Below are 15,775 nucleotides of genomic sequence, written 5' to 3'. Positions count from 1 at the left end.
TATATGTATTTTTAAGAATTAAAACCTCAAATTTCCAGTGAAAAGAAGCACACTTTCATTTTGCAGTAGCCCAATTATGCAATTCCACAAACTTAGCTATTCTTTTTTCATCACCTCTGACAGTCATGGTATGTGTGCACACCAGTAAATCTAAACAAGTAATTCTGATAGGAAAAACCAGAGAAACCCTGCAGAAGCCCACTTCTCTCACCAGGAATTGCTCAACCAGCCCAACAGCTGAGCAATATGATAGGCACAGTGCCAGGAACTTCTGGCATGATGTTCTGACAGACTCAGCTGAAGTGACTGGGAGCTGGATATTCCCCTCTGAGGCTGCCTGCCCTTGCTCTGCCAGTGACTGCGTTCAGCTGCATCTCTGGGATGCTAAAAGTCCATGGAGCAACTTTGTCTGCCTAAACGGGTATGAGGAGAAATGAATCAATAGGTTCAATAAAACATTCTGCTTTTTAATCTGTATCTGACATAGCTTTTAAAGGTGTTTTGGAAACAGAATAAAATAATAGAAGATAAATGGAGAAGGGCTTGTTGACTCACTAAACCATTTGATTGTTCCGAAGCTAGGGAGACAGAGGGAGGAGAGCAGCTTTATCTGACTTTGGAGCAAGAAAACTACATAATTCCTACTTGCCTCTGTAATGGCAGCTTCTGTAAGAATGAGACAGAGTTACCTTCATCATGATTCTGGTGCAATATGACCTCTGGCTGAGCATGGATAGAGTTCCCAGGGTGGAAGAAAGGTGTGAAGAGCATATGAGCTTTTCTTTGCTTCAGGATATGCTGAAGGAGTTCATACAAAACATCACCTGAAAGACAAACAGCAGGAAAAAGGAAATGAAAATGTACATAACTGATGAGAAGACTCATTTAGCCATCTGATGCACGAATCCATGGCTCCTGGGTGCTATTTTCAGACCCAAAAATGCTAGCAGTAAAATCCTGCACTTCACTGCTATGCAAAGTTCTCCTCTAAAAGGAAAAAAAAAGGCACATCACACCTCTGAGTGTGACTGTGGCAAAACAAAATGACATTCCCTGGCATCACAATTGCTGTATCTTTCCTTAACAGAACATAACACCGCAGTATCCAGGAGACCAGAGGACTACTTATTTAGTGCCTTTTATAAATTACATCTTTAATGGATGACCCTATTCCAACATCTACATGAAATACATAAGGTCCTTATGCATTTGTCTGGTGTAACTGGCTGCACATTTCAGAGTGAAATTGCACATCACAGGATAGGAAGTCTCTTGACTTTTCATTCTGCCTGCTCTTTTGGTTGTCACTGCTCGTATTATAGAGGAACAGGCTATATCAACTACATATTATTTGAAAACAAAGTTAGTGAAGTTTCACTTAGGAAACTGTAGATTTTCTGGGAGAGTCTTCTCAAACATGGGGGTTTTTTAGTAGTTGTTTCTATGCAATTGTAAGCTGTGCACCATTTGTCCCTTGTCTCTGTAAACTGCCAGTATTCTAATTTGTGGGCAACTTGAATTTCTCAGTGTGAAACAGTTAAAGCATACTGTTTTTCATAGTTCAGCTTCCTTTATTTTTAATATCTAGGCTGCTTTTACTGTCTCAGCAGTGACTTTAGGGCATTTTTAAAAGGTGACTGCAATACCTGAAAACCTAATTAAAAATAAAGCCTTGAGCATCCAGTTACACGAAAGTCTAAAAAGTGATTTTACCACATAATTTCCATCACTGAATGCAACAGTGGCATAATCATAAATAACTAGTGCTGTAACACTTCAAGCAATAAGGAAACAAATTTCTACTTCTTTTGATTGGCCAGACAGACTAGTGAGAACATCCATAAAGCTGTCTGCATTTTGGTTGTTTTTTACTTAATGAAATAGCTGAGACTTCTGCATCACCCAGGTGCAGCAATGTTAAGATGGTGGAAAACGTTCCATACTCCCTACCTCCTCTGCTGCCTCCCTTCCCTGGGCAGCCCTGAAGAGAACAGCTGTGGGGCTGTAAGCCCCCTTCTTGGCAAGACTGTGGGAGTAGATGCCCTTCTCCTGCTTTAACCATGAGGGGAAATGATACAGCTTTCGTGTGGCTTTGGTCTGGAAAAATTTAATGCCTCTGTGGCAAACATTATTTCACAGTTCTTAAATTTCATGTACAGTTAATTCTGGGAAATGTTGAGGTAATGTCCCTTTACCTACACTTACCTAAATTTTTAGGAACTGACTCAGATACCCTCCACAAGTTTTATTATCAGTGTATCAGTATACCTGGAGGGCAGGAAGAGACAAAAATGCAAGGGAGGAGGCCTTTAGCTGGGTTATTTTGTTCCAAATTCAGTTTAACCTTCTGAATAAAGTGAGATTTTCCAAGTCAGAGGTTCTTCTCTTCTCTATTTCCAGCCTAGAAACATTTTTAATCCTGCTTATTTCAAGTGCCCTCACAGCACACAAGGGGAAGAATGGGAACATAACTTGCAGGCAGGAAGGGGAGTTGCAGACAACATACATAAAGGTGTCCCTTGCAGACCTTGCCCACATCCCTGCTTTCAATACTCCTTGTGCTTCAAACAGGGCTAATTTTTCCACTCCAAGCGGGGTACCAGGAAAAAAAAAAAAAGACATTAGTTCTCACTAACATCTTACAGTGACAACAGACATTGATGTTAGGGCTCATCTTCCATACAAAATTAGACCTGGACTTAAAGCACATGTTTTAAAAACTTTATATACAGTAAACATAAGCAAGAGTTTATGAGGCAGACTCTGCAGGAGGATGGTCAGGGAGAGTGGCCAGGCAGGTTGGTGCAGAATTAGACCCACAGCTTGATTATCAGCTGGATCCCAGCAGCACCAGCTGTACTCCTGCACCTTGTGAGTCTTGCACTGGAAGCCTCCTCAGAGCAATTCTGTCACCACTTGGTCCAGGCTCTTTGATCACCTGTAGTGATTGAATTGCAAGCCTTTATATTTAACAGGAGTACCTCCTGTGGTCACAAAAAACAAAGTTCACAACTCATACTCAGTTAAACATCCCTGACAAAGGAGGGCAGAAGCTTACTCTCTGACTGTAAAACTTGAGCAGACAGACCATAGGGGATACAAATACAGGCAGGCAACACGCACATTTCTAAATGTCCTCTGTGAATAAATGAAGATGTAATTTGAGCAATAGGCAGATTGATTCATGCACCTGTCTGTGCTGTGCTGAAGGCTGGACTCCAGCACATATGAGAATATGGTAAAGTAAAGCAAACCCACATGGGCTGTTAAATAGAGGCAAAGTCCCCAAGGAAGGAGTTTTGTAGTCACTTCTAGCAGCACCTCAGCCAAGACAACTGGGAGGCAAAATGCTAATATGGGCTGCTTAAAGAGGCTGGAGCACTTGATTAACTTGCTGCTGTAGTTGGGTCTGTGAACAGATAAGCCTTTACAGGCAAGAGCTGGAAGTCACAAAATGCTGCCAGAGCAGCTTGCTTTCTGGGAGTTCTGCAGGGAGTTTTAACTATAAACAGGTTGGATGTTTGGGTTTGAATTTGCATTCAAATATGCCTACACCTCAGGTATATCGAGATTTCCTTCTCTCTTTGTCCTTTTTGTCCTTGCCTTATACAAGTGTCTCTGTACTCCCTTTACCCTCCCTTCCCCAGTCCACCCCAGCAAAGGTGACCATTTCCTCCTCTGACCCTCTCCAGCTTTTGTTGAAGCTTCCTCTCTCTTTCCAATCATAGCTTCTGCAAATAATCCTCACCTGAATGAGGGGACCTGTATCGAAAGTCCTCTTTGGTCAGGAGCAGCAGGGCTTTGCCGTTCATCTCAAAGGTGCTGCTCTCAATGGGCCTCAAGGAAAACTCCTTCTCTGCCCACCGCAGCCATTGCGCCACATCTTCCCTGCTCCAGTAAACCGGCTGCAAACCTGTGCCAGAAAGAGACCATGGTTCTGTTACCAAACTGAGACAAGGCAGAGGAACACAGGCAGTCATCACTGAATCCCCCCTTTCTCCCCACAGCATAATGTACGAAGTCTCAGGGGAAAGTGTAGGAGAGCAATGTCATGTTGGTGCAGAATTACTCTAAACATTGGACTGCAAAATACTTTGGCACTTTGGTTTATCTGTGACATGCAGAGAAATGAGAACTGCCTCAGCATCCTGAAGAAAGCTCACAGGACATTATTTCATTCCAGGTTTCCACTGTGCAGAAGGATTTTCCTGTACATGCTCCTTCTGATGTGCAGAGCGGGCAGCAGGCAAAGTCCTTGGTGCCGTCCATCCATGGTGTGTATCCTTTCATGGAAGAGAGGTGTGCTCTCTCTTCACACCGCTTTTACATTCATGGATCAGGAATAATGAAAAGTTGTCAAATGCAAGAGAGCCATGGCTTCTCTCCAGGTGGCTGGGGTGGGGTCTGTAAGGAAGGGCTGCTTAAACACAGCCCCTGTAACAGTGTGATTATCAGCCCAAGTGTCGTTGAGAGAGGTGTATTTAGATAGGCCCACCCCTCCTCCAGGTGCCATTACGTGAGAAAGTGCCATTCCCACACTGGAGAGGAAAGCCAGGGTCAAGATTGTGCCACCTTTGGCACTGCTTTAGCCTGTGTTTCCTGTAGAGAAATCAAATATTACCAATGTAACTAGGTCCATGAAAGAGGGTATAGCATTCTTTAGTAAAATAGTAGGGATGTTTGGTCTGGGGACAGATCTTCCAAGGTCCCAAGGAGAATCTGGCACTCCCTTTCTGTCAGCCAGCTCATACAGCTTATACAGCCTAGGCTATTGTGTTTACTCACGGAGGCCCAACCACATCACCAATCAAAGACATTTTGCCTGCTACCTTTATTGGGCTCAGGCAGAGAAGTTTGGGACATATGACAATTCAGTATCTGTTCTACACACAATTTTAAAATAGCTTCCTTCCCCTGGAGAGAAGGAAGCGCAGTGAAGAGCTGTTTATACCTAAGTAGAGAGATTATCTCCAATCCAATGGGTGATAAAAGCCTTATTTTCCTTTCCCCCTAGTGAGATGACTCATTGTTTGACTTGCTACAAAGCTTACCCACTGTGCATAGGAACATAAAATTTGCCATATCTGATCAGATCTCTGGTACACAGCCTCTGGCAGGAGCCAGTACCTTATGCTTCAGAGGAAGACGAACCTCCCTTCCTTGTATTGCACCTGGCTGATTGTACGCTACACATGGGAAGAAATTTCCTTCCTGGCACACCATTCTCTGAGATCTGATTACCCTCCTCCTACCAAGCACTAAAAGAAGCCTGGGAGAGTTGTACCACTCTTGTTTTGGTTTGGTTTTTACTTCTTTAACAGATAGGCAACCCTTTTATTTCTGTTTTAGCAAGAGGTAACATGAAGTGAATTGCATTCTGCTGCTTTGCCAGATTCCCAGACAAGGGCTTTGGAAAGTCCCAGAGCCACAGCTGCATACAGAACTGAATCTCTGTCAGAAGAGGAATTGAGATCGTCCCTGAGAAAGGGTCAGAGCTGACCTAAGGAAGGGATGTCTGCATGGCCCAAGCAAGTATTTCCATTGGCTTTCAACTGTAGCATGCTACTGTACTACAGAAACAAGTAGTAGCTTTTAATTATTTATGAAATAAATTCTCTTCCCCCTATGAATTAGGGTCTGCTTATTGAGGTCAGAGCTTTCTGTAGGACCTTTCATTTTGAAGGGACTGGGGTGAGGTGTAGATCTGCTCAGAGACATGGAAACTGTCATCTAAAATGCTAGAGTGAGGTTCATCTTCGGCTGAATAAAGGGCTGTTCCTGCAGAAAATACACCCCAGACCCCTTTCTCTAAAAGAGAAAGGTGAGACATGATGCAGGCAGACCACAACATATGAAAGGGTTTTTACAAGACCATCTGAGGAGTGCTTGAAATGCTCATGTGATTTCTTCTGCCCTCCTTTTTGCCATAACATGCAAGTAACAAACTGCCCAAAGAACTGTTGTGTAGAAATCTAACCAGCCTTCTGATGCGTACTTCACCTGATGAGGCATGAAACAAAAGAAAGCATCACTGTGAAAATCAGGTTGACAAGGACATAGTTGTACGATACCTCCACATTAGGTGTATGCTTCCTTATAGATAACAATGTAATAAATAATCACTTTGTGTACAAACACAGATCGACGCTTCCCACCTGCAGGTGACGGTACATTTTTGCCTTCTGTTCAACTAGTACAAAAGTACCGTGTCCAAAGAGAGGTTAGATTGATCAGTGCTAGACCCAGAATAGCCATATAAACTACACAGACTGGGACAAGCCCCATGAGCTGTGCTGGCAGCTCTGAAACAGACCCAACACTCCACACTGCAAATGAGGCTTCTGCTGGGTTTCAGCAGCACCTCTGAAACTTGTGAGAAAAGCCCCAAAGTAATACGACCTAGGACCACTTGGCTTGAAATTACTGAGAATCAGCAAGCAGCCAGTCTAATTCAGTTTGGCTATGGCCAAACTGAGTGGGATGGATGTGCCACATCACTCCACCCCTGGAGTGATCCCATGATTAAAATACTTATATTGTGTTTGGAAAACATAAGGTGCCATAAAATAAGTTAACTGCTTTTCCCTAGATGGATTTCTTATTCTCTCACTTCCCTCCCTTCCTCCCCTGCTGCTTTCCTGGGAAGTTGGTTTCTCAAAAAAACATGCCCCCACCACATGCCCACTTGTTTTGTGAGGCTGAACCAGGAGGCTTTTCTAGGGGTGCACAGCAGTGTTGTTGAACGTGCTTCAGAAACTGTCATTCAAATAATAATTCTTTCACGAGCAGTACAGCATCTACTAAACTTGAATGTCACCTTCTTTGACCCTTCTTAAGAAGAAGCAGCTGGTTTTGTGAAAACAAGGTCATGAGAGGGTTGGCTTTGCAGTTGAAGGGATTTTACAGCACAGCGTACATTGCTATCGGCAGGTCATGAAAATGCTTTCCTACACTGTCCATGAAAGAAAACCTAATCCCACTTATACTATTTTTCTTCTTTGGATGCTGTTTCTTATTTTCCTCTCTCCATCTTTTATTGTCATGCCCACAGTGGAGGAAAATGGCTCTTTTTATCTCTCTGGTTTTATTCTCTGCAGAAGCTAACAGCACTGTCTTCAACTAACAAAGATATTTACCAAGCAGAATAAAGTGAGGAAAACAAGAGCTGTGTTGCCAAATGAGGGCAGAGTTTTGCCTGCTGAACTGGCTGCTAAAATCAGTGTGAAGGTTTTGCTGCTTTCCCTCGGTGCAGATCAGACATGGGGGATGCTGCCTTTCTCCCAGACTGCCCTCTTGGTCGCCATGGACTTCCCAGGGTAAATTCTGACCTAAGAGTCAGACCTGGCTCTGCTTCCATTTCTGCTTTGCTCCTCTGGTTGAAATTTGGCAAGCATTCCCCATCATGGTTTCCCTATCTGTGTAGTGCAAAAATAAACAACAAAAACTTCTTGAACAAAATAGCTGAAAGCAGGTTAGACAAAGTTGTGCAAAACATCAAAATCTTGCTCTGTGAGATCCAGCATATTCTCCGTCTTCTGCCAATTTCCAAGCACCACCTCCAGCAGAGTAAAATACAGTAATTCATTGACACGTGTATAAAATGACAGCTTTATATGCATTAAACAGGGAGCAAAATAGGTGCTCACCTTTCTAATGCTGCAGGCTGATGCACTGGTGTCTTAATAGATTATCTACTTCTGCATCATACTCCTCACCTGAAGTCCTATTTCTAACACCTGTTTCTCTGGCTACCTTATAAATGATGATCAGTTCTCAGGGCATGAGCTTGTAACCATCTCAGTGCAGAAGAAATCCACTTTTCGTTCCTTTCTATTCTCAAGCAGCAAAGCAAAGTATAATCAAGAGGTACTGATGGGGTAATTTACACTTTGAAGTAGCCAGTAAACCTGTTAAGCACCAACAGACATGGGCACAAAGAGGAATGTACTGGTCTGTTGAAGAGTTTAGGCTGATAGTCTCTAAGAGTTCAATTCTTCTGACAGAGACCCTCAGGAAACTGAAGCATGGTAAGGCTTTAAGGTCAGAAAAACAAAGTGCTCTGCTCAGGCAGTACTTGCACTTAGAACTACACAGCCAGCAATATTTCACCCGACCACATACTTCTCGTGGGGTTACAACTTTGTTTTTTGAACAAATGTAGCCAACCTTAAATCTTGCAGATAACTTGCACTCAGCAACCCCTTCTTTGGTTTGGAACACAGAGTATGCGTTTTACAGTATGAGTTGCTATGTTCGGTCTATGCAACAGATACACCTAAAATGTGAAGTATAATGTACCACTGGCTGTTCTCACCTTGACTCATTTTGGAACGATCTGAGGACACAAATCCAATGCAAAATGTGATGCACAGCACCACTGAGAGCTGCTGTTCTGCTTTAGTTTCGAGATGAGGACACAGCCACAGGACAGCACGTACATGGAAAACAGTATTCATAGTAAGTTTCATCTAACTTTTTGTTCCACTTCAGCTATGCTCTCCATTCTCCCGCCTGGCTGCCTGGCAGGCAGGATGATGATGTGAGAAGGGGGTAAAGACAAACCTCTCATTTATCCCTGCTTTCTGCAGGGCAGACAGAATTGTTCACACTCCCACGCCAAAAACTACTTAGCATGGTTGGGCAAACAGCAAAGGGGCCAGTGCATGCAAATCAGCAGCTGGTTCTCAAACACCCAGGGACAGATGCATCATCACTGGCACCATCAGGGAAGCCAGCTCATGTCTGTAGCTACTGTGAGCCTTTAGTGGGAAAATGATGCTGGAGAAGTTCAGAACACTTGAATGTCTCCTACCAAGTAACTCTTTAGGAATGGATGCTCTCTTTGTTTGTTATTGATTAACAAAATTTTTTCCTTGTTAGCTGTGAAGCCACTCTGTACCACTGCATATCATGGTGCATGTCAAGCAGAAGAGATGCATGAGTTGTGTTTTGGTCTTAATTTTTTTATAAAGGCAACACAGTCTGGAAGAAAAGCATATGATTAGATTTAAATACTTCTCTCAGGCTCTGCCAGAGCAACTTTTTAAATCCCTTCCTGTCTCACATCTTTGTTTGGAGTGTTGAACTACCAAAATGCAAAGAGGTGTCATAGGGCTTTGCTAGTTAACATCTGAAATGCTCTGAAGTGCAAAATGCTGCACAGCTGCTTCAAAGGACAAAGGTTCGACATTGCCATGGTGCTGTGTGTGCTGCTCTCTGGTTCCCTGTTCGGAGTCACTGATTGTTGCTGCAGACCTGGGGCCCTGTCCTGGTATCGTGCTTGGACATGACAGAACCACCACCACACTGCTCCCCAGCAAGGCAGTGCTGAGCTCAACAGCAGCATGGGATCATGCTGAAGGGCTTTCCAAACTGAGGCACTGAGGTTCTCCTGAGGCAGCAATTCTATGCTTTCTCTGCTGGGGCTACCGCATCCATCTCTCACCCCAAGTGACTTCCCCAAAGCACCCACAGGTGACTTCTCCAAAGCACCCAGCACCCACAGGTTGCTCAGCAGTTCTTCAGAACTATATTGCTCTGGAAGGTAAAGGCAGGAAGGGTAAAGATCTTGCTTTCTCAGGAAGTCTTTGCAGTTCCTCAGAGGTGAGAGAAACCTGTGGCACGCCTAGCTATTCCCATGCAGATGGAGAGTGTAAGTAAGTGCCCTCAGGGACTAATCTGGGGTTAGCATACACGTGGAAGATGTAGCCCTGCCACAGGGTAAATCCTGTACTGCTGGTGGTCTGTGTACTTGCTGTTACGAGCAGGGGACAGAAGTCTGTGTGCAGTGATGTGCCTGACCACTTGCTCTTTGCAGCAGGTGCCTTTTGACCCAGGCAGTGGAGAAAGCAGTGGCTATTCATTGCTGTTGGGTTGCAGGGACTGCCTCATCCTACAGGAGAGAGCTGGCTCTGCACTTCCCTGCACAGAGATAAGCACAGGTAGAAAATGAAGAAAAGGTTAATCCTGGGTAATCCTCAGAGAGAATTATTTGGGAGGTCAGTACAAACTGGTACAAAGGAAATGCATGGCAGCAGATAAAAACGGCCCTTTACAGGTCTTGTTGAGGAAAAAATGATTGGATAGGGAACAGAGGAGTTGTGGCAGGAGAAGAGACAACAAGTGAGGCTGGCACATTCTTTAAGAAGGTCTGAAAGTGCCTATGATCAGAATGACAAGGCTTTGGGGCATCTCCTACACTGCTGGGAACAGAGGGCAAAAGAGTATTTTCAGTAGCAATCTGAAATAAAAGGTGCAGACTTATTTCTCCTGAAGTCCTGTTGAACAAGGTGTTAGAGGTAGAGCACAAGTGCAGGTAAAGCTCTGTGCACTGTGCCTGCTCTGGGGCCTCCATGTGTGTAGACATCTGAAGAAACTAGCCCAGTGAAGTTCTGCCAAGGGGATCTGCCATGCTGACTTTGCTGGTGTGGTGCCCTGTGATCCAGCCCTTCTCCTTTCACTGTCTGTACACAGACCCTGCGAAGCTGACACACCCGAGTCCCTCAGGGCTTCAGGGTCATAAAATAAATAAAATCGCTTTCCTAATGCAGCCTTTGGAAAGTCTGTAAGAAACATATTGATTGGAAAACGCTCGATTAGAATGAGCTCTCATACAGGGAAATAAATCTTTTCAATTGCCCACAACCTGTGCCAAGCTCAGCTTCCTGGAAGCAACTATGGCCCTTTCTGGAACTGAGGTGAAAATCCCATGTTCCATCACCTCGCCTGACCTGCTGACATTACACATGGTTTGCATTTGCTGTTCAAATGCATAAGCAGGACTCTAAATTAGCTTGCTGGGCTGAGACAGCTCACTGATTAATGATGGCAGATGAAGTCACCAGTACAAAAACCCCACAAAATTTGAAGCCACACTACACAATTCAAAACAAAGAATATATTTTTTCTCAGTCTATGGCCAGCCCCTTTTCTATGCAGAGACAAGTAAGTAAATGAAGTAACCGTGAGACAAAATTACTCTGCTATGTCTAAGACCCCCAAAGCTCCAGCAAGTCAAAAAAGTCCCTGAACAATGCTGACCAATTCCTGAAGTCTCTGGAGTTGTACCTGATGTCAGTGCAACCCCAATGGTTTAATGTGGCCAGCTGTGCTGTGTTTCTTATAACTGAGATCTACAGTTGACCCATAGCAGCCACTTGTCTCCCTTCTGTTTCCACCGCATCATCCAGAGTGAACCTATAGAACAAGCGGATATTAGGATGTCCTCTGTGAGTTGCCCTACTTTGGGATTAGTCAGAAACAGAAAATATTACAGTGCTGGAGCAGCCTACCTGCTGCTTATGGGCAGTTTGTGGCCTGAACCAGAATTCACCCAGGCCAGGACAAACCGGTCTAGATAATGGTGTTGGTTTGTGTGTTGAAGCTGGATTTGAGGTTCTGAAAGGGAAAAGCTACCAAAGAATTGAGCAACCACAGAGGTGATGAAAAGACCAGCGGGTTTTCTAGGCACTCATTCCATGATCCATGTCCAAGAGCTTTCAAGAACTCCACAGACGGCTCCAGCTTCCTTTCATGTTGTTTGCAAAACCTTCCTAGAGGCCTGACAAGAGCTCTCCTTCCAGGGCAGGGTGAAAGCTGGCTTTTTCCATCTGGGCAGCAAGTTCAGAGAAGGCCAGAGTGTAGCAGGGGTCAGTGAGCCATGGACAGCAGGACACTGCCTGGCCGCCAGCAGCCGCTCCCACGGCTGCCGCATCATGGCATTGCAGCCACAGCAGCCAGTGCAACACCAGCAGTGGCAGCGGGATGGGGAGGGGGAAATGCTGGCTTGGATCTGCTCCCAGTTACAGCCTTAATCTACTCCTGACTTCATCTCAACCAATTTTTGGCTGCTATCCATGGAGCAGACATTGCTTTCCTACTGCTCCCTTCCAAAAGGAACGGTAAGAAATGTCTTCTGTTGGTTTTTTCCTTGTATGTGCAAAAACTATATCCTAAACAAGAGCAGCTGAGCCCTGACAATGTCACAGGGTAGCTAGCTCAAGAGACAGTGCTGCCAGAAACAAATAATTCTGCCAGTAGAAGTCAAGGGATTATAAAAACTTTCATTTTCTTCTCAGCAACTCTTTATTGTTTCGAAGCAATTCAGTCTTAATCCAGGACAAAATTCCAGGTCTAAAAAGCATGCTTTAATTTTTTTCTGCATCAACTATGGTCACTGCTGATACTTACTAACACTTACACATTTACATTACACAGTGCCTTTCAACTGCAGACAAATTAGATTGTTGTATCTGTTTTATAGATGTGAAGCACTGGATGCCTGCCTGGCACTGAGGGATCAAATCCAGGAACTCTATTCTGCTCCTCTTTACAACTGGACACATGCACAGCATCTTTACATCCTTTACACCTACTTTACCTTACCACTTCTTGTATCAATTATTTGATGCATCCTGGCAACAGTAATTTTCAGGTAAACAACCCAACCCCATATTAGAATGAACTGACAATATGTGTTGTTTTTGTCTTTTAACACGATAAGGCCTTGATCTCTGGCTGAGGGGTTGAAGATTTGTAAGTCATCAGAAATAAATTGATCTAGGTAGTCTTGACCTACATATGGTTTTACTTAAGTCTTTAACCTGCCATCTAATTGCTGTACAGTGGAGCAGAGTGCTGAGATTATTACCATGCTTATAGTATGTAGCAGTAATGCTGGTCACCGAACTGGAAGCTCCGGGTTTAAGTACCTGATCAACACTGCTGAAAGGTATGAAAAACTGAAGAAACAGTTGCTAGCTGCAATAAATACAGCTGCTTAAAATTAAGACAGGTCCTTTCAGCAATTTATCACTTTAACCTACCATCAGCTACGCCACCTTGATCTTTGAGTGGATGCAAATTTAGAGAGATTCTACAATTCTGCAAGAGAGGGGTCAGGAAGTCCTTTTAGTACAGCTGAATTAAGCGGAAAGTTTTGAAATTTCAGTTTCACATATCAACAAAACACCACCAATAACATCATAATCCTCCGTATTAAGAAGCTGCCTTTTTCTCACAGGGAGATTTTGTTCTCAGAGGCTCACATCCTGAAGAAGTTGGGTCCCTTTCCCTTGAGGAATTTTGGCTGGGACTTTGTTTCCTAACTCAACTGTGACTGTGAGAGCTGGAGAGGGGGGGAGTGTGCACACAAAGAGCATGTTTTCCAGGCTGTTTCCAGGGAACGTGAGGCCAGCTCCACTACAGAACAGCCTATGCCGTAACAGCATCATCTGTTGGCTTCCTCTGCACTGGGGCTCCAAGGCTCGTGAGCTGCAGCTGCACTTGTGCTGCTACTGTAAAAGCAGGTTTTGGCAGCACAGCCCAGATCCATGGCTTACTCTGCCTGTAACCATGAAGAAAATCACCGTAAAAAAAAAAATTACCACCAGCATGCAGTAAAAGTATGTCATACTTTTACTGTAACTGTTTCTGCTTTTGGATGTCTTGCTCGTGCAGGCATTCTCTGCAAAGTCCTAACGCAGGAAGGCTATGACAGCCTACTTCAATACACCAGTACATGAGTTCTTCTGTGTTTTATGCAAAGACCTGACTTCAGGTGACATGAAATATTAAGTTACTGGTGGAAACTGTACAAATTACAACTTTGGACACTGCACAGTGTACGTAGCTCTGAACCACATCTTTGGAGGTAAAAGCCCACTCTTAGCATGCTGCAGACATCTCTCACTCCCAAGATGCTGCAAACTGGAGTTCTGACATGATTAAAAACTCCAGATTTAGCTTCATTTCTTGATGGTTCCTTAATGAACCAAATCCCTACAGCTCTTATAAACTGTCAGTCATTACTCCAAGAAGACACTGCTATCCTAGACAAAGGTGAAGTGCCTCAAAGAACAGCTCTAGATGCCAGGGATCCTTTCCCACATTCAGGGGACAAGGAAGCCACTGAGATGGACTCCAAACTGCACTACAACACATCACCCATTCAGGAGAAGTAGCTGCATTACATTTCCATGGGGCCCTTTAACCTTCCAGTGCAACTTGTGCTCAGGAAAGCCTCTTGTACTGAGGTACTTGTGCTTGAAATACATTGATAATGAGAACAAATTAAGTGTGTGCTCTTTGATTATCAGATGATAAATTATCATGATTATCTTTGCTGCAGCTTGAGAATTGCTTCCTCTCCAGCATTTAACTCCTTCTTGCTCTGAAGCTAGTCAGCATACCCATTAACTTCTCATATTAGGGACCACAAAACAAAACTGGCTTGCATTCATTATTTCTATGGAAGTCATATGAAGTTGCAGCATTAGTACATCTACTGAGGACCACTTGAAAATACTGTTACAAGGAATAAGAAATGAACTTTATCAACTGGGACAGTATGCAAGATCCTGTTTGGGATAATTTCTATCTCAGTGCTAGGGTGTGTGCAGTAAATACAGTGTCCTTCAAACAAGCTTATCCTAGGTGACAGACTGGACAATATGTAGTGTTCAGTGGCCGTGGTGACTTAATCCTGTTTTCTGGCCACCACACGTTGATGTACCAGTGCATTTGGTGGAGGAGCTATGCTGTGTTCTTGATGAGAGAGATAATCTGTATTCATGTGTATATGTACATTGGTTTCTGCCAGATGAGCTTTCTGAACAGATTAAGACCACAACTGCACTAACAGGTCAACACAACTGGCAGGGAGGTGGCAAATTGCAAAAAGAATAACAGCTGGATGTCTTAACAGAAAACGGAGAAAATGCTTCAGACAGTATTGTTACAGAACATGTCATGCCACTGAAATATAATGCACAGGCTTGCTGTATCACTTGAGTTTAATCTGGATGATGTCACTGGGAAAGGCTTGCTTCCAGAAGTGGAAAAATAATTGCAATGTCAATAGAGGCAAATGATTTACCTCTGCAGTTCCAGTAAAGGATCAAGCTTTGAATGAAAAGGGAAACAAATGGATGGGCTAAATCACAAGAAGGTTGTGTCTCATCCTGCTTTTTGGGTTTCTTGCCACTGTAAAGGCCCAGTGAGAGAGGCTGCAGACACCTAGTACTGATGGCGAACTGGTATCATCCCAGATTCACAATTCCTAGTGCCACATAATCCTGTTGTGCTGGTACAGATGCTTAGTGACCTTGACATCAGTGCACCTATCTCCAGAACTTCTGTCCTTCCCACCCTTACTTTTCCAAAGGAAGGATGACCATCCCCGTGCTCGCGATGATCAACAAACTACTGCAAATGTGCCAAGGGAAAGAGGACCCCTGTCCTTGGAGAGGGGTCCTGTGCGCTGTGAACCCCCGGAACTGAGATGGGATGGGCTGTGGAGCTGTGACAGCAGGGAGGAGTGAGGAACTCACCCCTCAGTCCCACTAACAGTGTCACCCCTTTTGAAGAGGTGAGGCTAAATAAGGTTAAGTAAATTCAAGTACTGGGAAAGAGAACTAAATTATATCACCTGTCAGAAATATTTAACAACATCTAATGGCTTTTTTACATAGCTGACAGTTGTGCCAGGTAGCATAAAACACTGAAGCAGGAGGACCACCCACCTGGAGGACATTACAATATGGGCAGACAGGAGAGGGAAGGGATTCAATGTACAAACAAGGTGACAGATTGATGGTGTACATAATACTCATGTCCCTGGGAGCCAACTGAAACTACTGCAGTCCCCAAACACTTCATTATGTGGATACTGAGAAAACAAAGTTGAAATTCTTTTTCACCAACCTGTCTAATTAAAATTGTCTTAGCTGTGCTCCCCTGTATATCGGCAAATTTCAGTCAGCTCTGTGAAGGACAT

General features: G+C 44.0%; 1 protein-coding gene across 1 annotated transcript in view; it reads right to left on the bottom strand.

Moving 5' to 3' along the window:
• Window positions 1–15,775, bottom strand: part of ETV6 (ETS variant transcription factor 6) — a 120,527-nt gene that overhangs the window by 25,717 nt on the left and 79,035 nt on the right. Inside the window, exons 3-4 of the mRNA XM_062491785.1 lie at window positions 3,749–3,913; window positions 690–824 (exon numbers count right to left, since the gene is read on the bottom strand). Coding sequence (XP_062347769.1) covers window positions 690–824; window positions 3,749–3,913 — 300 coding nt within the window. The remainder of the gene's footprint in view (window positions 1–689; window positions 825–3,748; window positions 3,914–15,775) is intronic.

Source organism: Cinclus cinclus, chromosome 4 (genome assembly GCF_963662255.1).
Source record: "Cinclus cinclus chromosome 4, bCinCin1.1, whole genome shotgun sequence".
NCBI classification, from domain to species: domain Eukaryota; kingdom Metazoa; phylum Chordata; class Aves; order Passeriformes; family Cinclidae; genus Cinclus; species Cinclus cinclus.
Note: the sequence above shows the minus strand (reverse complement) of the source record. Positions and strands in the feature narration are given on the sequence as shown.